This window comes from Apostichopus japonicus, chromosome 3, assembly GCF_037975245.1.
Source record: "Apostichopus japonicus isolate 1M-3 chromosome 3, ASM3797524v1, whole genome shotgun sequence".
In the NCBI taxonomy this organism is placed as follows: domain Eukaryota; kingdom Metazoa; phylum Echinodermata; class Holothuroidea; order Aspidochirotida; family Stichopodidae; genus Apostichopus; species Apostichopus japonicus.
The window spans coordinates 5,440,416-5,467,099 of NC_092563.1; the positions used below are offsets into that span (position 1 = coordinate 5,440,416).

General features: G+C 38.0%; 2 protein-coding genes across 2 annotated transcripts in view; both read left to right on the plus strand.

The window, feature by feature from the left end:
- The first annotated feature begins 688 nt into the window (after positions 1 to 688).
- On the plus strand, positions 689 to 16,538 carry LOC139961244 (MTOR-associated protein MEAK7-like). The gene is made up of 8 exons (XM_071960332.1): positions 689 to 1,127; positions 1,843 to 2,076; positions 2,792 to 2,924; positions 4,036 to 4,175; positions 4,592 to 4,907; positions 5,716 to 5,834; positions 8,966 to 9,148; positions 11,962 to 16,538. Exons 1-8 carry the CDS (start codon positions 933 to 935, stop codon positions 12,115 to 12,117), a joined length of 1,476 nt encoding a protein of 491 aa, XP_071816433.1. The 5' UTR covers positions 689 to 932; the 3' UTR covers positions 12,118 to 16,538.
- A 3,878-nt stretch (positions 16,539 to 20,416) lies between these two features.
- Positions 20,417 to 26,684, plus strand: part of LOC139961276 (C-Maf-inducing protein-like) — an 85,024-nt gene continuing 78,756 nt past the window's right edge. The window contains exon 1 of the mRNA XM_071960374.1: positions 20,417 to 21,767. Within this exon, the coding sequence (XP_071816475.1) occupies positions 21,543 to 21,767 (225 nt within the window). The 5' untranslated portion in view covers positions 20,417 to 21,542. The remainder of the gene's footprint in view (positions 21,768 to 26,684) is intronic.

Below are 26,684 nucleotides of genomic sequence, written 5' to 3' on the forward strand. Positions count from 1 at the left end.
CATGAAAAGTTATTCTGCCAACCCTCCGTTTCAGATGAACAAGCATCACTTGCTATTGCAAGAAAGCAATTTTCAAAATTTGATCACTCTTAGAATGGCAGTTTAGGACAGGGAAGGAAGTGGTAGGGGAAAAGGTTGGTATGGGGGTAGGGAGGGAGAGAGGAATCTGACTAGATGGTCATGGTGGAGAATACATGAGTGTTATAGATTGCTTTGAATTAATTACTATTGCACTATGAAGAATAATTACCTGATTTGAAACCCATGAATGAACTATAGTTGTCAAAAGACTCATTATTTCTTCAACTTTGAACTCTGGCTGAGGCACAGAGTGCATGCCTGCTGCATTTGACAACTGCTTTCCACTTGGTTGTATCTAAAAATTTGTTCGGGGTGGGGGGATATCTTTTTCAAGGAATGCTACTGGGGTACATATTCAGCTCATACTAATGCATTGGGTCAGCATTCTTGGATGGGAAGTTCATGCCAAAGGTTCACAGGCAGGACTTTGGCACCTATTATCTTTGCTGACAAAGAGTAATTTGCACATACCATTTACAGTAGCCTAGTGAGCAATCATTTATCTTATAACAAGGTTCAAGCAGGCATATAACCCAGAAACAGGTATAGTAATTCAGCAATTGCCAACGTTTGTATGTTTTATAGAAATTGCTGGAATGGTCAGGTCAAGCTAGGTCACTTATCAGCTGACTCGCCGATTCCGGAAACTGTTTGTATACAGTTTTCCAACTAAACAGTAAAATCAACCATGACTTGCGCCTATAATGTATACAGTGCGTTAACAACAACATACTCGTAGTCGTAGCCTACAATGACAAATTGAATTTATCACGGAGGAAATATTCTTCTGCCATTCGAGTGGAAAGAACTAAGTGTATATTCAAGGTACCCAAAAGACACAAAAAGTAATCATGGGTGCTTCTGGCAGCAGTGCTAATAAAGGTGTACAGGGTGGTTTGAAGGCAGAGTACGACGCAAGTCTAACACTATTCAATGCTGGGGAGCAGAACGAATTACAAGAGTCATTTGAGGCAATCTGTTCCACGAAAGCTGAAGAGAAAACGTATGAAGCATCGTATAAAGGCTTCACCTTCACCCAGCTGGAGGTATGTAGTTTCCTTATTCACATTTTTCAACCTAGTGGCTGCTTCCATTTGACATATCTACAGTTAGTGTGTGATGTGCCATTGGGCAATGAGCTTGAGGGTGTTCATGCCATGGTAATGAGTAGGCCTAAGGAGTAAGGGAAGGTGGGGTTTAAAGGTATGCTTTATTGGCCCCAAATATGCCAGATATTCAAAGATGGTCACATTCGGTCAAAATTCTTAAACTGGTTTTATTACCAGCTTGGAATAAAATAAATGTACCTCACTGGGACATTCAGTCATCTTGTGTGTTTATTTATAATGTCTGGGAACAATTTGGAGAACAAAGACCCCCAGGAAAGTACTTTTTGAAAACTTCTCGCAATTAAAGCACGCTATAATTTAGGGCCTATACATACTACCTTTAATATGAAACCTTGGCTATACTATGCTCATCTCACATAAACTTGTAGGCATTTCTAAAGCAATTATAAGACTGCTTCATGCAGGATTAGATACACATACCCCTGGGACTGCATGATTGGGTATACACTCCTAGGACAACTGCAATTACACTACTGTACGTACTAGCCTACAAAATTTCCTTGAAAATTCTCTACAAATTTTACAACTGACAAATCTCTTAAATCACAGGACAATTTACTTAGATGGCCCCAGAGTTGTAGATATATGCTAACATGGCAACAACGCTTGTGGTTAATTTTCACTTCTACAGAAATTTATTAGAGATAAGATTCCTACTGAGCTCAGCAGACGACTTTTCAACCAGATGTGGTTGCATCAAGGGGCTTTCAAACAACCAGAGGAGGCGGTCGTATCCAAAGAAGCCTTTATCATCACTTTGGGCAAAGCTATGAAAGGTACCGTAGAGGAGCAGGGACACATCATTGTTGCTCTCTCAACTGATGCAGACACCACTAAAGGTATCCCAAGGAATGGTATCAGAAAGGTTAGTGTATACATGCTGTAGTCTTGTGAATGGTAATATGTTTTCCAATGTAGCATCTTCTGTCCACCCATTCTACAGTATACATAATTTGTTGCATGTGTCATCAAATCATGACAGAAATGTAACTGGGAAATTATAACATCATTTTAAAATTTATGAGCATAGAAATTATAAGATAGGGAAATTATCATGCACAAAGTAATGTTTGGAAAGTTTAATTTAATAGTAACTTGTGCAGAAAGGTTTGTATACCCAGAGTTACGTACTTATACAAATCCTATTCAAGCGAATAATGTCTTTGCACTTTTAAAACCCCAAAATGAAATGTTGTGTAAAATATGCCCTTTGTAATGTATGCTCACTTTATGTGGACATAGCACCATCAAATAAAATGACTACAAAGACAATGTCTTTTGTGTATCTCTGCCATAATATTATCCTGAAGACATTATAGCTTCAACTGAGTGAGAGATGAAGAGTGTAGCAAGACAAGTCCCTTAATATATATATTTTTTTGCTTTTATGGACATTGTCATGATCTAGAACACTTTCATATCATATCTTTTATTTGAATGATAGACTATATCTCGGGGGGGTCTAGTTTTTTTCTTTGGCTGGTCTCAAAACAGCTTCATATTATCTATATTCGTATTATATTATTAGTTTCAAACAGGTCTGTAACTTCGGTATTCCTTTAATTTTGATCCATTTCCAGCTGGTTGATGATCTTCTAACTTCCTACGAAAAGATCATCGCCGATGAAGACCAGAAGAGAGGCTGGAGAGTCGGAGCTACAGAGGAACAGAACAAGAGGTTTATTAACTACATCATTAAAGAAATCGTAGAAGGTGATAACTATAATTCATCGAAAAACCAAATGTTACTATTCAGGTCAAATTGTGGTTTAAATCCATTATGGCATAAAAATTGCATCAATCAATATTCCAAAACAGCTGCCATCCATCCCTTAATATTTTAATCAGATTGAACATTGAAAGCCACATTTTTGAGGTTGCTAATTTAGGTTGGGGTGGAGGGAGGGGGGGGGGTATTAAAAAAGATACATGTAAGCAGTTTGCTGAATGTACAGCTGCAGAAATGTTCATTATTTATAAATAGACAAGGTTCCTAAGCATATTAAATATTTCTGTATATAAATATTTAATGAACACAACAGATATTTTTTGTGAGCTTGTGCATGACACACCTTCATGCTAAAACAAAATGGCCAACAAGAGTCAAACATTTGGATTAGTTGCCTCAACTTTCCCAATTTGCCCCATAAGCCAGGCTATGTTGGCTTGTCCATATTGACTAGGCCCACATATGCTAGACAACAATGGTTATGTTTATACAAGTACAGTAGTATATTGCAAAATATTCATATCACTGTATTTATTACCCTTTTTAAATGTTTTACACTGCTTTAATTATAACCTGGTTGAATTACTTGGCAAAAAAGATTAATTACTTGGAAAAAAAGATTCATTACCTGGCAAAAAGATCCTCCAGTAAATCCCATGACCAAAGCACAAAACCAGACATCCTGCAATAAAAAAGGTGTAATGAGCAAAATTTTGCAAAAATCAGCAAAAGCAAAAAGTAGTGCAAACTGCTGGGCAAGCTTCCATTATCCTTAACCAACAGTATGCATATGATCAGTTGTAGAATAATATTTATGCAGAAATTGAAGAAGAAGGAAAGGAAAGGAAAGCAGCCTAGGTTACATCCTGAAAGTCTTTAAATTTAATGTGACATGTTTTCTACCTTCTACCCACTACGCTTCTTGTTTTTGTAAGCATGGTTGGGAGGATAGAGCGGGGGTGGGGGACAGGGTAGGGGATAGAGCCTTGATGGTCTCTGTTGTGTCAGTATGTTACAGAATATTGTCTTTGTCTCATGTAACATTATTTGTTTTCCATTAAGGGATGACTTTTTTCAATCCTCTGTCTGCCCTAGAATCCAGTTCCGAGGAGCCTAGCATCCTCACGGAGTCTGAGGTCCATTCTTGGCTTCAACACACTGCCATGTTTCAGTTGTTGTTCACCCACGTCTTCTACCTGTGTTTCTCCCAGACAAAAACAGAACCACTCCCAGAGGTAAGCCTTAGATGACTTGAGATAAAGAGGCATGGCAGGTGGGGGGGGGGGTAGGGAGAACGGGGGAACAAGATTCAGTTCTGAGTAGATGTACTGTAAGCACTTCTCGTGTTCAACATCCACTGGCCAATTTAGTGTTCCACCTTTGCCGGAAGAGTCTATCGCAAGCAACAAACACAATTGGGCTCTGCATAACAAGGCTCCTCACCACATATATAAATTTCATCATTTTCTCTGGCTTTGCTTTAATCGTTACTATATAATTGTTTACATCAATCATTCATTTCCTTTTGTTTACCGGTCAAGATTTTAGTAAAATGTAGCCAAACTCTCCACTCGTTAGTCTCTTTTCTCCATTTTTCTTACAACTCTAATTCATTTTTCCCCACGCATCTGTTTCATCTAACCGAAAACAGACATCAGATGCAGATGTGGATTTCGTACTCACCACTCAACCGTCTCTACTACCTGTCGCTCAGGACATTCCTTGGACAAAGGCGTCTTCTCTTTTGGACGTCCCATCTTTGCTCCTCCTCAATCGCCATCTGCCTCATCAGCTTCGCCTCCAGTGGCGCTTTCTATATTCTTCGTTGATTCACGGGGCCAGCTTTGCTACATTCTTGTCTCACATTAAAGATAAAGGTCCCATCATTCTGGTCGTGAAAGATTCTAACGGAAACATCTTTGGAAGTTTTGTCTCGGAGAGCTTAGAACTCGGTCCAGCTTTCACAGGTATGTATACTGAATACCACATTTTCTGCACACTAACCAAATTTAAGTTAAAAATGTTGAATTGGAAAGCCACCCTACATGTAAGTTGTAATCCATATAAAGCCCCTTGCGGGTTTCTCCTAAAATTTGTGGTCGCTTAGGCGTCTTAAAAAATAACTGCTGATTATTATAGTTATTATCAACCTTATCATCTAAAATGGATGCTGTGCTTCTAAGATGATCCTTAGCAAAGCTAGTAAAGAAAGTAAACCAATCATAGTGATTATTCCAAGTAGTATCTTGTACCATGGTCAGCAGTGACCTTTTGACCAAGGAGTTACAGACACACTTCTCTGAACAATTATGTTAATTTGACTGAATTACTGTGCTAATGTGACAGAGTTGTGGCTAGGATGTCTTACCCGCCAAGGTAAAGGTTTTGCCGGGTCTAGACAGCTTGTACGAGGACTGGATTTGCTTTCTTGACAAATTAAGAAAATAATACAAGTTTCTACTATATTTTATCATAAGACATGAAAAGTATCAAACCATTCTATTACATGAGAAGAAGTTTCTACATTTAATATGCGCAATACTTTCAGAGTTAGGACACAAATCGAAAATGAAATTTTGTTGTTCCTTCCTCTGATAGCTCCCAATTTATCCCAAAAACTTTTGACCTTAACTGGAGATGGGATGGTCATTTGGTATGGTAACTTTAATATTTGATTATGCTTGTTCTAGGGTTTCTGCTACATGGGATTATGGTTACCACTAAAGCATGTAGAAAAGGTCAGATTTCATCAGTTTTTTTTTTTTTTTTTTCCAGGCTCACCGCAAAGTTTCCTCTTCCAGCTTTCACCTGCGTTGGGTATTTTTGAGTCAAGTGGACAGAATGACAATTATGTGTACCTCAACATAGATCAACAGACCCTCCCTAATGGCCTGGTAAGTCTCACTGATAGACCAACATACTCTCCCTAATGGCCTGGTAAGTCTCACTAATAGACCAACAGACTCTCCCTAATGGCCCAGTGAGTCTCACTAATAGACCAACATACTCTCCCTAATGGTCTGGTAAGTCTCACTAATAGACCAACATACTCTCCCTAATGGCCCAGTGAGTGTCACTAATAGACCAACATACTCTCCCTAATGTCTGGTAAGTCTCACTAATAGACCAACATATCTCCCTAATGGCCTGGTAAATCCCACTGAGAGACCAACAGACTCTCCCTAATGGTTTGGTAAGTCTCACTAATAGACCAACATACTCTCCCTAATGGCCCAGTGAGTGTCACTAATAGACCAACATACTCTCCCTAATGGTCTGGTAAGTCACACTAATAGACCAACATACTCTCCCTAATGGCCCAGTGAGTCTCACTAATAGACCAACATACTCTCCCTAATGGCCTGGTAAGTCTCACTTATAGACCAACATACTCTCCCTAATGGCCCAGTGAGTGTCACTAATAGACCAACATACTCTCCCTAATGGTCTGGTAAGTCTCACTAATAGACCAACATACTCTCCCTAATGGCCCAGTGAGTGTCACTAATAGACCAACATACTCTCCCTAATGGTCTGGTAAGTCTCACTTATAGACCAACATACTCTCCCTAATGGCCTGGTAAGTCTCACTGATAGACCAACATATTCTCCCTAATGGCCTGGTAAGTCCCACTGAGAGACCAACAGACTCTCCCTAATGGTCTGGTAAGTCCCACTGAGAGACCAGCATATTCTCCCTAATGGCCTGGTAAGTCCCACTGAGAGACCAACAGACTCTCCCTAATGGTCTGGTAAGTCTCACTAATTGACCAACATACTCTCCCTAATGGCCTGGTAAGTCTCACTAATAGACCAACATACTCTCCCTAATGGTCTGGTAAGTCTCACTAATAGACCAACATACTCTCCCTAATGGCCCAGTGAGTGTCACTAATAGACCAACATACTCTCCCTAATGGTCTGGTAAGTCTCACTTATAGACCAACATACTCTCCCTAATGGCCTGGTAAGTCTCACTGATAGACCAACATATTCTCCCTAATGGCCTGGTAAGTCCCACTGAGAGACCAACAGACTCTCCCTAATGGTCTGGTAAGTCCCACTGAGAGACCAACATATTCTCCCTAATGGCCTGGTAAGTCCCACTGAGAGACCAACAGACTCTCCCTAATGGTCTGGTAAGTCTCACTAATTGACCAACATACTCTCCCTAATGGCCTGGTAAGTCTCACTAATAGACCAACAGACTCTCCCTAATGGCCCAGTGAGTGTCACTAATAGACCAACATACTCTCCCTAATGGTCTGGTAAGTCTCACTAATAGACCAACATACTCTCCCTAATGGCCCAGTGAGTGTCACTAATAGACCAACATACTCTCCCTAATGGTCTGGTAAGTCTCACTTATAGACCAACATACTCTCCCTAATGGCCTGGTAAGTCTCACTGATAGACCAATATACTCTCCCTAATGGCCTGGTAAGTCACACTAATAGACCAACAGACTATTCCTAATGGCCTGGTAAGTCACACTAATAGACCAACAGACTATCCCTAATGGCCCAGTGAGTGTCACTAATAGACCAACATACTCTCCCTAATGGCCCAGTGAGTGTCACTAATAGACCAACATACTCTCCCTAATGGTCTGGTAAGTCTCACTGATAGACCAACATACTCTCCCTAATGGCCTGGTAAGTCTCACTAATAGACCAACAGACTCTCCCTAATGGCCTGGTGAGTCTCACTGATAGACCAACATACTCTCCCTAATGGCCTGGTAAGTCACACTAATAGACCAACAGACTATCCCTAATGGCCCAGTGAGTGTCACTAATAGACCAACAGACTATCCCTAATGGTCTGGTAAGTCTCACTAATAGACCAACACACTCTCCCTAATGGCCCAGTGAGTGTCACTAATAGACCAACAGACTCTCCCTAATGGCCTGGTAAGTCTCACTGATAGACCAACATACTCTCCCTAATGGCCTGGTAAGTCACACTAATAGACCAACAGACTATCCCTAATGGCTGGAAAGTCCCACTGAGAGACCAACATACTCTCCCTAATGGCCTGGTAAGTCCCACTGAGAGACCAACAGACTCTCCCTAATGGTCTGGTAAGTCTCACTAATAGACCAACATACTCTCCCTAATGGCCCAGTGAGTGTCACTAATAGACCAACATACTCTCCCTAATGGTCTGGTAAGTCACACTAATAGACCAACAGACTATCCCTAATGGCCCAGTGAGTGTCACTAATAGACCAACAGACTCTCCCTAATGGCCTGGTAAGTCTCACTGATAGACCAACATACTCTCCCTAATGGTCTGGTAAGTCTCACTAATAGACCAACAGACTATCCCTAATGGCCCAGTGAGTGTCACTAATAGACCAACATACTCTCCCTAATGGCCTGGTAAGTCACACTAATAGACCAACAGACTATCCCTAATGGCCCAGTGAGTGTCACTAATAGACCAACAGACTCTCCCTAATGGCCTGGTAAGTCTCACTGATAGACCAACATACTCTCCCTAATGGCCTGGTAAGTCACACTAATAGACCAACAGACTATCCCTAATGGCTGGTAAGTCCCACTGAGAGACCAACATACTCTCCCAAATGGCCTGGTAAGTCCCACTGAGAGACCAACAGACTCTCCCTAATGGTCTGGTAAGTCTCACTAATAGACCAACATACTCTCCCTAATGGCCCAGTGAGTGTCACTAATAGACCAACATACTCTCCCTAATGGTCTGGTAAGTCTTACTGATAGACCAACATACTCTCCCTAATGGCCTGGTGAGTCCCACTGATAGACCAACAGACTCTCTCTAATAGCCTGGTAAAATCTTTATGCATCTGTAAAGGACCAACAGAATTTTTACTCCAGAATCACTTCATGCAGCTCGACGTTGACCAAAATCCGAGAGGGGGTGGAATAGGTTATTTTCACTTAAATGTTCACAGATTTCAGGAAGGTCAGAAATGTGATTATGATCCAAAAATATTACTCTTCACTAACTTTCTTTCCTTCCTTTTCTTTCCTTTCGCAGGGTATGGGTGGACAGCTCTATCACTTTGGTTTCTACTTATCTCAGGACTTTGGCAAAGGGCATAGTAAAGGAACGCCCAGGTGTACGACATTTGATAGTCCACAACTCTCGGCAGAGGAAAGCTTCGATCTGGACGTATTAGAAGCTTGGGCCCTGGGACCTCCGCCCAAGGCCGAAAAACCAGTGAGTTATCAAAATACTGTCTCTGCTGATATTTAGTAAATAAAGGTCCATGACAAAATAGGCAACTTGTATCATGACAGTAAATATTAACATCACAGATAACTTTATCCTTCCTAAACTTAACATCATGTTTTAACCTTGTACTTCCCCCATAGTTTAGACACATTTTGAGTTCTGGAAGAAAATACTATGCAAAAATTAATTTGTCAGCTTTATATGACAGGTAGATACAAAGTTATTCCTGAAGTAATAATTGATTAGCAGTGTGTCTTTAAGGTAGCAAAATGTGAAATGATTAAAAACATATATAATTACTTTTACTCTAGTAAGCTGCAGGCTCAAAGTAGATTGTTGTATTTTGTTGCAAACATTACACAAAGCCACTTCCAATCTAGATTCAGTTAGGTAGATACTGCAGTAATACCTCATAGAAAAATGAAAAGAAGGTTTTTATCCTGCTCTAAAAGATGTAATTCTGTACTGATTAGCCTTAAATGCTGTCCAGATTCTTTTATGCAAATTTGGATAGGCCTACGTATTGGCTGTCATACCTGTACCTATATATATATATACCTATATATTATATATCGTGTGCTTCCCTTAAGTCCTAATATTCAGTTTCAATCAATTAAGTAGAATCTCTTGAGGCTGGAAACATTAATTGCGGGCGTTTGCAAAACAAACTAAGAATGTCGTTTGCGCTGACTTATTTATGTTATATCAGGAAACATGTTTTTTTCTTTTTCTTTCTACCATTTCATTAAAATACAACCAGCTGTATTTGACTTCTTGCTAGTGAATCTATTCTATATACTCTGTACAGTGATCTGCATTTGTGACAACTCAATTAACAGCTCTTGATGAACATTAGACAGCAGTTTATACCGAAGAACAATCCCTAGGGGAACTGAACATAATGATCTTTCCATTAGAACATTACTTGAGTTATATTCGGCAACTGTAAAGACACTTACATTCTCAGTTTTGAGAAGTATGTTCATTAATCAGAGAGCGTAAGAGGGTGCTCAATCAACACATTACTGTGACATAATATTGAAACTATACTTTCCAATTTGGTTTTAATCATGATTTGACAGTCAACATACACATTTTAGAAAGATGAAATTTTGTTGTGATACTTTTTATTAATGAAAAGTTTTCAGTTAAAATTTTGTCAGAAAGAATGCTGTCGGGTGGGTGCATTTAAAGGTTAGAAGAGGTCAAAATGTGAAAATAATTTTAAAAATGTCATATCTAGTTCATAATCTTAAATTCAGGAAAGTTTCTACGTAGGATAAATAGTTCCAATGATACAATAATTCTGCAGTTTTGTGTGGTGGGCAAAATACATTTGAGGTCATCAAAGGGGTAAAACCGGAAAACCGTGCAAGCGTGTCATCTCAAGGGAAAGTTTAACACATATGATACTTCACATGTGGCTTGCCCATGATGAGTACAGGGTTGCTGTTGATTTTGCTGGAAATCAAATGTCATTTTAAGGTCAGCAGGGGTCAAGATGTGACAATCTCTAACTTGCTTTTATCATCTCAAGAATGTGGGACAAAGAATCTGGGACGCAAGACTGGGACAAAGTTTCTTGATTGTTATACTGACTTGCTTTGATGATGTGTGCAACAAGTCAAACAGTGCTCAGATAATGGGCGTCTTTAATAATACCTTTCAAAGATCAAACTACTTGGAATGCTGGTTTTAATCTCCATAATATGGCAAGTACCCAGTGGAAGGGGTCATGGTCCCGGTTGGTAATATTGGAGAGGAGAACCAAATGCTTAAATCACATCAAGATAGATCTCGATCATAAAGCTCGAAATAAAACTCAAACTTTTCAATCAGTCCAATCTCCTGCATAGCTTGAAACACACAGAACCCTTGAGTATGTTTCAGCAGCTTAGACAAACACAGAACCCTTGCATATGTTTCAGCAGCTTAGACCAACACCATTGGTGATACTCCTTGCATGCCAAAAAGTTGAAATCACGTAAAAGTTCAAACTCATATCAATTGATAGTTCCAACCTAAGATCGGGAGGGTGATCTGATGGCGCTTGTTTTTCTTCTCTCTCGGGCCCAAAATCAATTAAAACCACAAGTAAAAATGCTTTAAACTCTGCATCTGATGTTTTGTCATAATAAAGGAAACTTTGCTGCTTTCGTTTCTCTTTTAGCTTTCTTATTAAATCATTTCTACGGTGATTCTTGTCACTCTCTTTGTCATCTTGAAGCTTTTCAACAGCTGCCCAAAAAATTGGCCCAGTTTTATTGATCTTTATTTGTACTGTAAGTTCTCTCTGGGGTGTGTAGTGGTATCATGTACAGACCGCTATAAATGAAATGAAAGAATGTTTCTCTCCCCCCCCCCCCTCTCCTGAGGAATGCCTTACTAGCAAAGGCCATGTTCGTGATCATGTTGAATGTCACTGGGTAATTTTTGGTCTTGGAGATTGTCCCAGGATATTGTCGCAGTATTTAACAAGAAGTTTCGAAGTACAATTAAAGTATTGTTATTTCCTTTGGATCATGTTTGTTTTCATAGGTTACTTCAGGTTACACAAGTGGAAAGTTGCATGCCTTTATAATTATGCCGTGAAAATGTGGTTAGAATAGATTTTCATCAACTCATTTTAATGTTTCAAGTAACTGCTAAGGAGGGCTGGGGGTGCAGGGGTTATTTCTAATTTTAATGATCATGTGGGAAAACTGCATCATTTACTAGTAAGCTTTATTCTTTCTATAAAGTTTATACTTTTAGGGAGTTTTTTTCCTGATGTTGTTTTGTTTTTTATTTTCGTCCAGGATTCAGAAGATGAAGACATTGGTCAGAAGAGCATTCTGGACAAAGATCCGGAGGCCCAGGCTATTCTCGAGCTGGCTGGCAAGGAGAGAAAAAGTGAAGGATTACGAGAACAGGATGCCGACATCCCAGAAATACACCACCTCCCTCCTATGTAGATCTCTGTTAGCTTTTGTAACTAGAGGCTTTTTTTTTCGATGATAATCATCCCAGTCTATTTGGGATGTTTCCATGGTAACGTCTGAGCCATCGATATGGATTCCAGGATGGTGACCTATAAAATCTAAAAGCTTTAAGAAAGTGTAAAAAAACTGAAACATTCCAGAGTTTATAAAGCACAATATCTAATACTTTCATATCCTAGATACTCCTGTGAAATTATTTGGAAATATTGTCAGCCGATAGTCCTTTCCAGTGCACATTTCAGTTTCTACACTCGACTCGTTAGTTTAAAGAGCGCACATCGTAGCGAGATGGAGTGTGTATTCTCCGTTCCTACTCCACACACAAGGATACACGGATGAAAGAAAGTTAACTTTGAGTTGACAGTGATCAAACTGTCGTCAAAAATATTTATATCTCTTAGAGCGAAGAGGGAAGAGCTTTAGCTGGACTAATTGAGAATGATCATGTACAGCAGAAAAAACCTGCAAAAGTATTGACTTTCTTTATAGCAAAAAATGTATTATTCATTCTCCTTAGAAGATGCTGCTTTATACAATATTTATTACCGTTGCATGAACACTGATGCAAAGGGTCTTTGGAGATGCTTCTTTCTATAGACAATATAGAAATAGATAAATAAGACTGCTGACAGTACTTGAGATGATTGTGCAGACAAAATAATCGAAGCTGGTTTACTTCATCGAAGAGAAAAAGAAATATGAATGGATAGCGGTTTGGATGTGACTCAATTTGTTCCCCCCAATAAACAAGGAGGATATGGAAATGAACTTACAAAGAAAACTGGCAGATGGTTGGAATTTATTAATGTATCTCCATGCAGTTATATTTATGTACAAAATATTTATATTTCTGCCTAAAAGTGTCTCCTTTTTTATTTCCATCTGGCAATCGTAATCATAATGGCAGTACTTTTGTGGATCACGATCAGAAGTCTGCTCAAAAGAAAAATTAATAATCGGAACGAAGAGCCAAGAAAACCGTCTCCGCTAATTTTGCTTGTAACATGTTTGATCAAATGTAGCTGTTGTCATATACTCAGGGGATTAGGCTTATTATCCTGCTGCAAAATTAGGTCTCTGAGAAGATTCCTAGAGGACAAAGAAAGATCAGTGTAGTTTCATGAAAAGAAGAGTTTATTAATTTAATAATTAAAGCTAGTACTAAGTAAGTGTCTCTCCTTGTTAATTACTGCATTTGTTTATATCTATAATGTATACAGGTTTTAACCTACCTTAGCCAATGTGTGCTATACTAGGCTACAGTATTGTAATGTTGTGATTTAATGTCTTTTAAAAATATAAATATTTGTTACATCATGCAGAGTATATTAAAAATGTGCCACATTTTCTGGAAATTTACACTGTAACGAATATATTAGTAGTCTCTAAATTATCGTTGAAAAAAATGTGGAAAGAGTTTTGTAAGTATGATTTTGGGATTTGGTAGTAATTTTAAATTAATTTTTTTTTTTTTTATCCTTCTGTATGTTTGAATTCTCTATTTACTTTTAAGTCCAAAATTTGTCAAACAGAACAATTTTAAGCAATCTATACAAACAAGTTTTCAAGTAGCTTCTTTTTGATAAACATCTTGCAATTTTTAACTGCTGGGAATACTATATGACTGCCATTGAAAGAGAATATGTGCATTCGTTATACGTACCAAGTAGCTGTTTATGATATAACATTTTCACCTACGCAAAAAGTTGAATTTTAAATATATTTGTTACTTGATTCTTCAACAGATGCTTTAAGCTTGATCCAAGACATTTTATAGTGTCCGATAGATTAGTGTTTTTATATTTGATTTTGTAATAACTATCCCAATGGATGTATCTGGGCCTAACTAATTGAAGTTGGTAGGGTAAGTAGCAGTTGATAGCTTCCTGACAGAGAACAGGATGGTAACTTGAGGTTGAAAAAAACCAATTGAACCCTAGTGAAAATTGCACTGCATGGTTACCCTTAGGTTATGTAATTTGACTATGGATCATAATGTGTTCGTGCGTAGCCAAATCGATCCAATTAAAGAATGTTGACATATCGGAAGAAACCTTTATCCATTTATCAGGTCAAAGTAAAGGAATAAGCAACAAACAAGTGAATTTGTTTATCCTAAATATGAACAGAGTTCTTATAAATATGGTAATTAACCATATTTCTCCAAAATATGGAGAAATATGGTAATTACCAATGAATGTCCTTTTACCCTGTTCATGAAATATTTTGAAGTATCTTCCCAAATTTAGTATGATGTACTTTGACGCTGTAAAAGAATCCTATATATGTCAGTGTAAAACTTAACAACTGGCCTTTGTGTGATACATGGATGTATGGCAAATGGGACTACTACTCGATTTATCGAGAAAATGTTACTTGCCGTAAACGTTAAAGGAGCATCAGGGATTTCTTTTAAGGCCAGGTGATATGATGTTTAATGGAATATCATGGTGAAACATAACTTTAAAAGACCATTTCACGGTGACTGTGAACATTTTCTTGGCTTTTCTCTCATGTGAAAGATTTACAACGTTCTGCACCGCTTTGGTGATCGCAATTAAAGTAATGGATTCGAAAAAAGATCAAACTGTCGACAAATTGCTTTTCTACGAGAGAAAGCCTGTGAATGTAATGTCTGAAAGTTTAGAAGACCTGTCACTTAAATTAGATTCGAGCAGGATTTTCTACCGATGAACACTGCTCAGGTGGAAACGCCAGACCCTGAACGTTAACAAGAGTAAGGGTTTCGTATCACCTATAGGACGTAATAATTCATCTTGTCATGTAGTCCCATGTTGGAAATTGAAAATGATCTGATGGTGCAGAACCGATTCATCGCTATTGTACGTGTCGATTTAAGCCTTTGTGTAACGCTGACTCTGGGAATTAAATCTCTTTAACACGTATACACTTTTGTAGAAATGAAGTAGGCTTATTATATCTTTGTGACAGTAACCGTTTCTTAATCCACTTATATTTTCCATTGCACTTAACTTCCATTTGTAAAACAACAAGAAAAGTTAAACGCATCTCTGAGGATTGATGTAAGCCATCTTTCTAAATACGTAGCGCTAAAAATACCCTCGACGTCACAGGACTTTGTAACATCGCAGATGAGAGGGATTGTGTTACGGTTCTGACTGTAGACTTTCCTGCGGCAGTTATTTTGGTCCCTTTTTTTTTTTGGAGAGGTAATTAATACACAGTGGTAGAAGGATTGAGGCAGTGGTAGTTTTCTTCTTAATCTTCTTGTCTCTGAGATGTAGATGTGATATTTCATTGGAGAGGTTTTGTCTCTAGGGAGAAGTAGACATAAATGATGTCGTCTCACGCTGGTCAAAGTTTACATATGTCTTCAGCTCTCTCCTCCTCGCTCGTTCTCTCTCTCTCAATGTCTCTCTCTCCACCTAAATATTTCTCCATCTCCCTCTGTCTCTCTCTCCACAAGATGTGTACATTTACCTGTAGACATGAGTCATTCACAAAATGATAAGAAGAAGATTTAAAGTGAGTGTAGACGAGATGACATCCTGTAGTCTGGATTCAGGGATCTAGTCAGTTTAATTTTTACCACTGGTAACAGGACCGAGGAACTACAATATCACTTTAGAGGTGATAAAATTGATTATTTTTGACATCTTTACATTTCTATGACAGATTGAACAATCACAAAAGCAATGTTTCCCTTTGTATCAGTTGGGGTGAATGTTTTTAATGACAGGGGTAAAGGTTGGGTAAAGGAAGGGAATGGAAGATTTTTTTTACTGTGTGTAAATACATAGTTAGGTTTTCTAAAAGTGTTATATTATATCACTACGTTAGATGTGCTTGTACCTTGAATACCAAAGGCTAAATATTCAATCTTAAATTGGTGTTGGGGTGGGGGAGATTGGTCCTATATTAGTCATTGTGTATGTTATAACAAACCCACACTCACCAATAACTAAACTATCTGCATGATACTTGGATGAAATTAATGTCTGCCATAACATTTTTCCTTCAATGCAATGCTTATGTTGAACCTTCAAACAATCAGTGCCAGTCTATTATTTACAACTCCATATTTTTTATTGTAATTGATATGCATATGTGTGGAGGTTTTCTACGCAAGATGGGATGAATCACTCAATTTAGATGTTAATTGCTAATTAAGTTAGTTACATCTTGGTTTGTGAGGTATGTGCATGATGTAAATTTTTTCTTCATAAACTTTCTGTTGTATTGTTATAGTCAACATTTTCTTCACAGATTAGGGTTTAATGACCGAATGCCTTCTATGTATGAGCAAGTGCAATTTTTAGCATTTACATTAATCATGCTTTATCAATATATTATACTATTTATATTTGTTGGAGTGAGGGGAATGTGGTAAATAAAAATGCTATTCAAATGAAGATGCTGTCATATTTTTCATCTCTATGTTCAGTCTGTACTAGAGCAGTACTCCCCACCCCACCGCCCCCCCCCCTCACATCCTGATCCACTATACCAGACCGAACATATGGGAGTCCGGCACCCTGTAGCTTAAGAGAAGAAAAACATCTTTATTTACTATTAAACTGCATGATTAGAACAATTCACAAGAAGAACAAATCATTTATTTGGGGGGGGGGGTGTAGAGATAGCATGAGAAGATTGGGCCCTACATGAGATCTTCAACTGCCAGCTAGAGTGAAGTTGATGGACCCACCCCCCCCCCCACCCCTGCGACCCACTCTCCTCTCAGGTCATGCACCGGCAAAATCTTCCCCTTTTCACGGCAACAAAATAACTTTTATCCATCGACTTTTGATGTCCTAGCCTTGGTTCAGTTTCACCATTTCGTCGCCTGGGTAAGTATTTCTATTAACATTAATCACATCACAGTACAACCAAGGAGTTGTTATGGAAACGTAAGCTTTAAAATGAACAAAAGAGACGTTTATTTCATTATCTGCAATGAAACTGGTGAAAGTTATAGTGGGCATCACCAGATAATTGGAAGGTGAGCGGGGGAGGGGAGGTACAGCAAAATGAGAGCAACATTTGGTGGGTAGAGAATACCACCGTATGCGCGAGTGCGGAGCGAGAAGCCATGTCCCCTTGGTGGGGGTCAAGCTAGGGGGTACGGTATAGCCTGCAGCTTTCTATAGTTTGTCCATCACTTTTTAATCAAACTCGTAACTTCAAATCAGCAGAATTATGGAGGTAAACGTAAGTACTTATAGTCAGTAAAAGTCAACCTATACGGCCTTTTTATTTTATTTGGAGTGATATTTTGTTTGTCCTCTTGGCGACACCACTGTAAAATAGGGGATATAGCATGAGCAAACTGCGGTCAATGTTGCACACTGATTCCAGTATTCCGACTTAATATGCCTAATGTATATAGCTTCTTATAATTGACTTTACAGTATAGACTGGCAGAATATGGTGGGTTTTTATAGTTTTGCTCTACAGAAAATATTGGTTTTTTGAAGGTTGATACGGTTTAAAATGTTGACAACTTTTCGTCGCGACAATATTGGAATCGATTGTAACTATATTAGTTATATGGTTCTTCCACCACCCCCCCCCAACCACCCCTCCCATTATCAACAACATAGCTAGGACATGTATATCCGTATAGGAAATGTTCTTCTCTGTAAAAGAATTTTGAGACGGAAGTGTGTTCTTTTGTTCATGGAAATACTCTCTCTACCGGATATCCTTACTATTAAGTCTGACGCACAGTGATTATATGGTACTTCTTGTGGAATAGAAAGAACTGAAGCTTGTCCGAAGTTCGACTTTAAAAAACGGAACATGGATATACACACGCAATACCGGTATATTGTTGCAACCTTAATGCATTCTTTCTGACCACATAGCCTACTTATTTCTTTTCTAATTCCTCCACCATCTCCCACTCCCCCCCCCTCCACTCTGCCCACACCCACACCCCAACCCTACCCGACCCCCACACACACAATAGTAAGGTAATATTCAAGAAGGCGGTGGCAGGTTTTCAATTTCTTTCATGTGAAACAGAAAATTGTGACGTCACTGAAAAGCTATTGAGATCAAATTTACGTGACCGTGTACGAACTATTTACGTCCAGCTCTTCACTATCGTAAAAATAGAACCACTTTGGTTTTGGGGTTTCTCTCTTCTCCTTCTTATCCTCTTCTACTTCTCCTTCTTATTGCTTTGTCATCTTTCTTTATACTTACTTAACGAAATTCGATATCTTACTATTTATACTGAGTATATTGGAAGATGTCTTTTTGGGTTCATCTTTCTCACTTGGCAACTGCTACGTTTGGCACGATATGCGTCAGCATTTATTTGAACAGATTTCTTTCACTTCAAAAGAAGCTTCTTTGCATTTTGTCGGCAAGTGATATTTTTTTAAACCTATAAGTATGACTCATATAATGTAATTGTAATTGATCATACTAGTGAAACTTGACTAGGCTTTCCCACCAAATCAGGGTACATGAGTGTAAGACTGGGTTTCAATATTCAGTATTTTATCGTCCGGACACTTTTCATATATAGTGGCGCAGTAAATACAATCAAAAGCTATATGAACACATTTCAAAATTTTGGACTCCATTGTTTGAAATCAAACTTTTGGTCAGTCAAGCTTACGAGCTCTATTGATATGAGACTTCACCTTAAAACACGGTAATTGTTTTTATATCAAATCAACTCAGAAAATGAAAATGATCTAATTCATTAAAACTGATACTTTAAGGAATATATAGTCATATACGTGCAGTCCGGTGAAGATTCACATGAATTTTAAGAATTCGTTGCCCGTCAAAAGTTCAAGACAGAACGTACCCCTATGTCTCGGGGGGGGGGGGGCGGAGGGGTGCATTGTAAATATATTTTGGGATATAGCAGTTTCTACATGATCTATTAACAGACATTTTGAAGAAACAGCCTTGTCATAATACCGATCATTTCATGACTGGGCCGAACGCTGTGCTCATATACATTTGCGATCAAATATCATTTATTAATCATTTTCAATATACTTGTTGATAAATCTGCTCATTCTCATGCATGGGCGTGGCCGTGGCCTATAAGGTAAGGGGAAGCGATGGGTTCGATTAACGTTGAATATCAATTTCATGTAGTGCAACAAGGAGTATGAGGCAGTATATAGGCTACAGTTCCCTGGTCTTCAAGGGACCTCCCGCCGCCGGATAAACATTTAACGTTCCCATTGTTTAACAATACACATGGTATACCTGGAAAGTCGATTTGCAAACAAGTCGAATTAGACCCCCTTCTTTCAAACGTTCAGTTAGAACTCCTTACTATATCGTTCATTTCCAAGCAGTATAGTACTTATTCAGCTGACAGGATATTTCTATTTATACTGCACCGAACTTGAGACTGCTGCACTAGTTGGGAATTTGCAATAAAACGTCGCTCGTGACCCCATACGGAATATATGCTGATAATAAAATACGCATTGTCATGACAGATGGCACTGTCCAGTAATGGAAGCGGGTGGGAAATGATTTGGTGAGACCGGCCATTCGACGCACACTAATTACGCATGTCTATTGCGCGCGAAAACTTTCGAATAGGACTACTAAGATGAAGCTGACCAAATTAATGCTAAGGTTTTCACCAACAGTTTTAAATGAAACTTGACCTTGTCATTCAACTACATCCTTGGTGATTGTAGTGTAAAAAAGTATTCAAAATATATCAAAATCATATTAAACCGTTGCAGTAAAACACGGTCTGCTCACACTTTTGACGTTACAACCAATATATAGGGGAAACTTCCCGGTGAAATTGAAATTCGGTACCATCAGTAGCGATTTTAACAATATCTTACTTCCTCTCGATCCGTCATTACAAATTTGCTCTCAGGAGTAAGAAATATCTCCAACAGCAGCGCGATTTCAATACCACTTGCTTGTGTTTCACTTTTAATATCTCTGATATTCCTCTGAAATTTGGGGCTGTCAAACATTATTTGTGGCAAGTTACAACCGACGGCTGTTTGATTCACGTACATGGTGCTGTATTTGTGGCAAGCTCCCTCACTAATATCTGTTTACCAGTAGTACTAGTGTGGTTGAGTTTACGACCACTGCAATTGACGTCATGAAAATACTAAAAGCCAAGGCCAAAATCCGTAGTGTTACATTTTCAAGAAGGGGTGAAAACTATCAAATAAAAATTGCTCTTCTGATTTCAAATTAGCCGTTTAATTTTCGAAAGGAAAAACATCCTCTGGGTTATGAATCGATAAGCCCAATATTACAATCGAATTCGGGGAGTTCATACTAAAACTAACCGTGCTTCCTGTACAGCATGTGAAATTAAGGTTTCGACCACTGAGAGAAATGGTTTCAACTGGATTACGTACAAGTTTTACAGTTACCAAATAAATGTAACGTTGGTATAATGTTACAGTGAAATACACAGTGTACGATAGCCGTGGTACCAAAGCCGAAGCCATGCTGCCAGTAATGTACTATCAGTCCGATTCTTACACATAATGTCCGTATGTTTTGCACGGTAATTAATGCAATCCGAGGGAAATCAGCTACATACATATTTTACGGACATGTACGCACGACGTTTACGTACGTACGAACGAGTAATACGAACGAACATAGTATAGAGTTGTTACTAGTAAAGACTGTCAACAACAGCGAGGGAAAGAACTGAAAAGAGATCTTTCTGCAAAGTGAAGTTGTATACAAGAAGAATCGAAAACCATCGGCATAAATTATGGTTGTGTACTCGAGATTCAAAGACTCTATGTGCGATTAAAAGGATTAATGGGATATATTTAATCGGTCTTCCGGTACAATCTACGCAATAAGCCAATGCGAAGTCCTGATGCCACGATTTAGCCTAACTAGCCTATTCCTAAGTAGGCTAACTTTCATGTTGTAAATTTGGGGTAACATTTTCGCTTCTCATGTCGCCGGAATTTTGAGAAAAAGTGTGCCGTCATTTTTCTACCAAAGCCCGTCACCATACCCTGGCTCTTAGTACTAGTTACCAACCAACGTTGTCATCGATCCTCATTACTTGTGAGACGTTATCATCGCCAATACTTTCGTCAACTGCGGGACTCATTAGTCAGAAATAGCCTATTTTGTTGTGGATGGAACAATATCAATTGATTTTAGATATGGATATACTTTATCCAAGTTGATATAGCACGGGCTGTTAAAGCAATTTTAAAATTCATCAACCTTGATTTAGTTGTCGCCAAGAAAAAAAAGGACAGTAGCCTTGTTGTTTATCAAATGTGTGTGACTGAAGTTCCAAGTTGTGGAAAGCATTCCAAGCCAGTACCTCTACCACTTTTTGCTTACATTAAAAACTGTGTTAGGGCCTAGGCCTATAAGCAATTTACCAAAAAGGAAAGAGAACACAATTCAAATACATCATGAAGGTGGAATCGTTTCATTATTCTTCTTTGCAGAATATATATGGTTTAACAAACAATAATAGTGGTGAGCTGAAATATAAACTGGTGCATGAAAGCAGCATACAACTATGTCGCATCAGCCATACAAGTACAGTTGTATACAAAATATTAAACATGAAATTTTTAAGGAGATGGGAAACACATCAATTGGTTTTGGGTGATAGCACTTTATATTCTAGAACGGTAAGTGTTTTCTTGTTGCTAATATAGGCTATGTACCACTGGGAAATGTATGTTACATGAACCATACCTACATATGGAAGCCTTAATAAACCAGAGACATACTGTATTGCTACAGGTATGTGGTATTAGGCCTAGCCTAGGCCAACTGAAGGAGGGGGAGTGAGGTAATGAATTTTGATTACGATCTATGTTTGTTGTTTTTCATTTAGTTTTAAATTTGGACATCAGGAAAATCACCATGACGTGGATGGTCAAGCTGGTTCAATTGGCCATGCAAGCACACAATTCCCTCCGTGTGGCCATGCTTTGATGGATTGTGAAACTTGATATTCAAAGATTAAAAGATGGTTAAATGGTATCTTGATTCAACAGAGATGACCAGTGATTAGGAGCAGTAATACTAGGCTCACCATAGCAATAGTAAAACACTGTGTGATGCTTTAATTCCTCTTTGCAATTCACATATTTCCCAAGTAGCCTACTAAAGCAGATACAGTGCAAACCATTTTATAAAAGTAAAGCCGGCTTTAATGGAACTGCAGCGTTCAAGTACAAAGGATACTGATAGAACTTTACCTAATTAATTGACCAATTATATCACTGAGCCCAGTGTTATGAGGAATTTATGTTGACGGTCTGATATCCCCTTTGGATTTTAAACAAATATGGTTCCCTACTAAGAGTGTAGTGTACTGTACTGTACATAGCAATGTCAGTACTGATAATGGACTAGTTACCACAATGAGATATTTGGTATTTAATTTCTGGCAATGTGTAAAGTACTAGTATGGACTTGTGTTTCCACATGTATAGTTGTTTCTAATTATGAAGATCTCTGTAATTGCTAACAATTTTTTTTTGCAACAGTCATTGTACATAGGGGTATTTCAGTTAATGCTGAGAGTGATGCATTTCAATATATACTGTGCATTCTGTAGAGATCTGTTAAAAACAATGTGTATTATTATGGCCGTCTGTTTTACTGCTGAATTTACTGATACTGGAGGGTGTGCTTTTAAATGGTTTATATGGCCAATTGGCTATCAGTTGGTTAATTGACATTTGACAAATTATGTGTACATTACTGTGACTGCTGGCAATACATTCTGTATGTATTTATACATACTGTGCACATGTTTGTGCATCTGTGTTAATGTAACACACATCAATTGTCAGTCAGCAGTCTGCTTGTGTACACAGTTGAGATTACTACATACAGTACTATCTCCCACAATGACACACACTGTTGAATGTCAATATATAAACAAATAGGACTCCAGATATTGGACAATAACACCCCTTTAGTCGGAATCAGAGTTAACATAATTCATGTCCCATAATAATGGTACATTCATACAAACACGCATACATACACTGTCAACATTTAGATACTGTAGCCCACAGGGGACAATGTGGTTCATGCAGTGCAGAGGACACATTTTTGAAGGTTGTATCATAAAATACTGTGATTTTTGTGTACAGAACTGCTATGTATGTATGTATACATGTACAGTACATCTTTACACTCGCATAGCAATTTGACAGTCTTGCAAAGCAGTTTGTGAAGTGATACTGGATAAATTATTCTGGGCTGCTCAATGCTTTATTACACCCAATCAACCTTAACAGCAGGTCTGCAAAATTGCATTAAAAAATTTAAAAGAAAATTTCATTAAAAATGATGGTTAATTGCTACAGAATTGTCATTAAAATATCTTTACCGAGCCAGTCGTCAGTACTACATGAAATTTAGCGTTGTGTGTACAGCGTAAAACGTCAATGGAATAATTTATGAAGACATAATCCTTAGTGTAGCGTGGGTTATAGAATTGAAGAGTAGTTGGATAAGAAGTACAGTACTAATACTCTCCATTGTTGCAGATGGATGTATAGTTTGTACACATATTCACCGACTGTACGGTATCAGCATGCGTTAGCCTGGAAGCAAGATGATACTTCCATGGTGCAAGTCGGTACTTTTAAGATCTAAATATAACAAAAACAAGAACTACTGAAGGTATGCAAGCAGTTCCACCTTGATGTAAAGTGCTCAGGCTGTAATATGCGGAAGTAAAACTACAAGGCTAATGGCTTGGCCATCTTGGCAGGATGTCTGACCTACTGAAGGCAAAACAGCTGTGAAATTACACCAAGCAAGGGACCAAACTGAGCTAACAGAGTTATCTCGCATGGTGCACAGTCTCTGTGGTCCCTTTTTAGTGTGTACATACTATTGTTGTTGTAGAATGCAAAACTTTTCATTATTAGTCGCTTCCCCAGATTATCATAATAAGGAAATAGTTAAGAAACAAACCAAACAATATTTACCTCTCTACAGTAGTTTGAGGAGGAAATTGAGGTTCATTAACAACAACTCTCCAGTTTAAGGTTCATTTGATGTCTTTCCACAATAAGAAACCCTTTTAGTTAATACATGTGTGTCATAATTGTCAATGGAACTTTCTATAGAAGCCGAGGGACTGAACAATTAGGTACATGTCAGTAGGACACTCCAATACAGGATAGGTAGGTTAAGTTAAAAGAAAAACAAAATGTGCAACCACACATTATAAAGCATATATAACCAAATGAATGAATTCATGCAGTATAGTACAGATGCCTAGTTTTTCACATGATTTAATCAATATTCATTATTGTGTCTTTAAACAAGACAATAGATCATCTGTACAATATAATTATAATGATCTGTATTTTAGTCACTTTGCACTTCACAATGACATTAAATGAAATGACAACAACAGAACAATTGCTTACATTGTTTACAATTACTTTCACACGAAACTGAAATCAATTAGCCAGTTCATTACTTCTGAAAAGAAAGTTCAACATACTGTATCTATGTAGCCATGTTAGACCTGTGTCGAACTGTATTTGTTAATTGTACTTTAGTGTTCAGTGTTCTCTGTACTAATATAGTACAGAAGAGTACTGTAAGGTTAAATTCAATAGGCACCAGTGTGTCACTGTCTATTTGTCTAGATAACCTAAATCCTATACTTCCTGATATTACCGTGAGACTCGATCTTGAATTGATATTCCTTTCACTGAATGATTTGTGGCATGATATATTACATATATCCAGGCACCTTCTGTCGCACAGTATATTAACCTACCATACTTATAATATGAGATCATTGCATAAACATATTATTATGAACCACAGGCCAGGTTCAGTTCCGGTGTCTGGTGCAGGGAGCAAAGATAAAGGTCTGCTCTTTCTAGTCTTTCTAAACCCGGAAGTCATATCTCAATGGTTCAAACTACACAAGTTCAATATTGTTTCCATTGATATAACGTACCTGTTCAGTTTTACAAGTGATGCATTATACTGTACACTCTCTGTGATACTAGCTAGTAAAATTGCTAACAGATCTTATGAAATGAGTAATTTATTATTCATGTAGCAGTGCACCCACAGAAGGTAGTTCAGACTTACCTATACTACTGTACCCATAGTTAGTAGCTAAGATTTATATATTTTAGTTTCCCCCCAGATTTTGTTGACAATTTATGACTCTTCTCTGTCCAGAGTGCGGGTGGTGTATGTACAGGTATCTGCTAGTTTGTGTGTGATTACTGTATGTGTGGGTGTGTATATATGTGTGGAAGTATACAATGCCTAGAATGATTTTCAAAGGATCTTGTTGTATTGTAATTTAAATGCATTTGTCTTTAATAATAAATTAGTATTGCAAATCAAGAGTCCTAGGTTGCAGTCCTTCTACTAGTAAAGGTAGCAAGGTAGAAATGGTAATTGTTTATCACAGCGCCCCCATAGACCTTCTTCTGGATCACCACCTCTTCCTTCCGAAGGTATTCCTCGTCTACAGAGTGAAGGTTTAAATTAATGAAGGTGTATTGCATATTTAGTACTGTAACAGTATATATATATGTACATCATGGTATCATGGGGTCAGCTACTGTACTTACATCCATTACTTTAAAACAGAGCTTCTAGTTGCGATCTTTGAATCCCTCGACATGAAATTAAATATGTTTGAACAGAAGATCAGTTTGCATGAATTCGTAGCTTGCTTGTGTAACAACACATATTTTAACGTTTCTGGAAAGATATATTTTTTAAGGCAAATATCAATATCTATAGTTGTGATAGATGTGGGACACTTGAAGTGTTCTTGGTCATGATAAATGTTCTCGGTCATGATAAACATGTAGAGCCCACTTTAAAAACCCCTATTAATTGCCATCTTATTGGACAAGAAGAAATTTATGCAAGAGTTGATATAGAAAATTAGCTGCAATGACATATAAATTGCAATTTGTGTGAGTTCTAGGGGATAGTGAATCTAACTTTGAGAAATTGTATATATATGCAATCACCTGTCTGCCTTTACACTATGGTAAAGTACTTTATGATACTGTACACATAATAAGAGGATGCATAGAATTTCACAGGGGAATAATTTTGTATTTAAATTTTGTGTACTGTAGCCATTTTGAAGGCTCCAAACTTTGGTTTGTCACAAAATACTATGATTCCTCTGTGAAAGGAGGAAACAAACTGCTATTCATCTTTGGACTTTACCATAAATCTACCGTTGCTGTGGCCGAGTGGATAAAAGTGGTGGCATTTTGAAACAATGAGGCTTAAGCAATCGGGAGGTTCCGGGAGGGTCATAGTAAGGTGGGTTTTTCATCCAAGAGCAATCTACGGTTAAACTCCCATCTGAAACGACCAAGTTCTAAATTTGAAAAGATTCCAAATTTGAGTTAATTTGAATTTAAGTTGAATTGGAAGCCACCCGACGTGTATATTGTAATCCATAAGCCCTTGCGAGTTTCTCCCACATTTGTGGTCGCTCAAGTCATTGTAAATATAACTGCCTTATTATTAATATTATTTTGCATTGCATTTTAATGGCAATGAGATGAATT

Coding starts and splice junctions, on each gene's coding strand:
- LOC139961244 (XM_071960332.1), top strand. CDS start 933: ATGGGTGCTTCTGGCAGCAGTGCTAATAAAGGTGTACAGGGTGGTTTG. Junction 1,128..1,842: donor TCACCTTCACCCAGCTGGAG/GTATGTAGTTTC, acceptor TCACTTCTACAG/AAATTTATTAGAGATAAGAT. Junction 5,835..8,965: donor AGACCCTCCCTAATGGCCTG/GTAAGTCTCACT, acceptor TTCCTTTCGCAG/GGTATGGGTGGACAGCTCTA.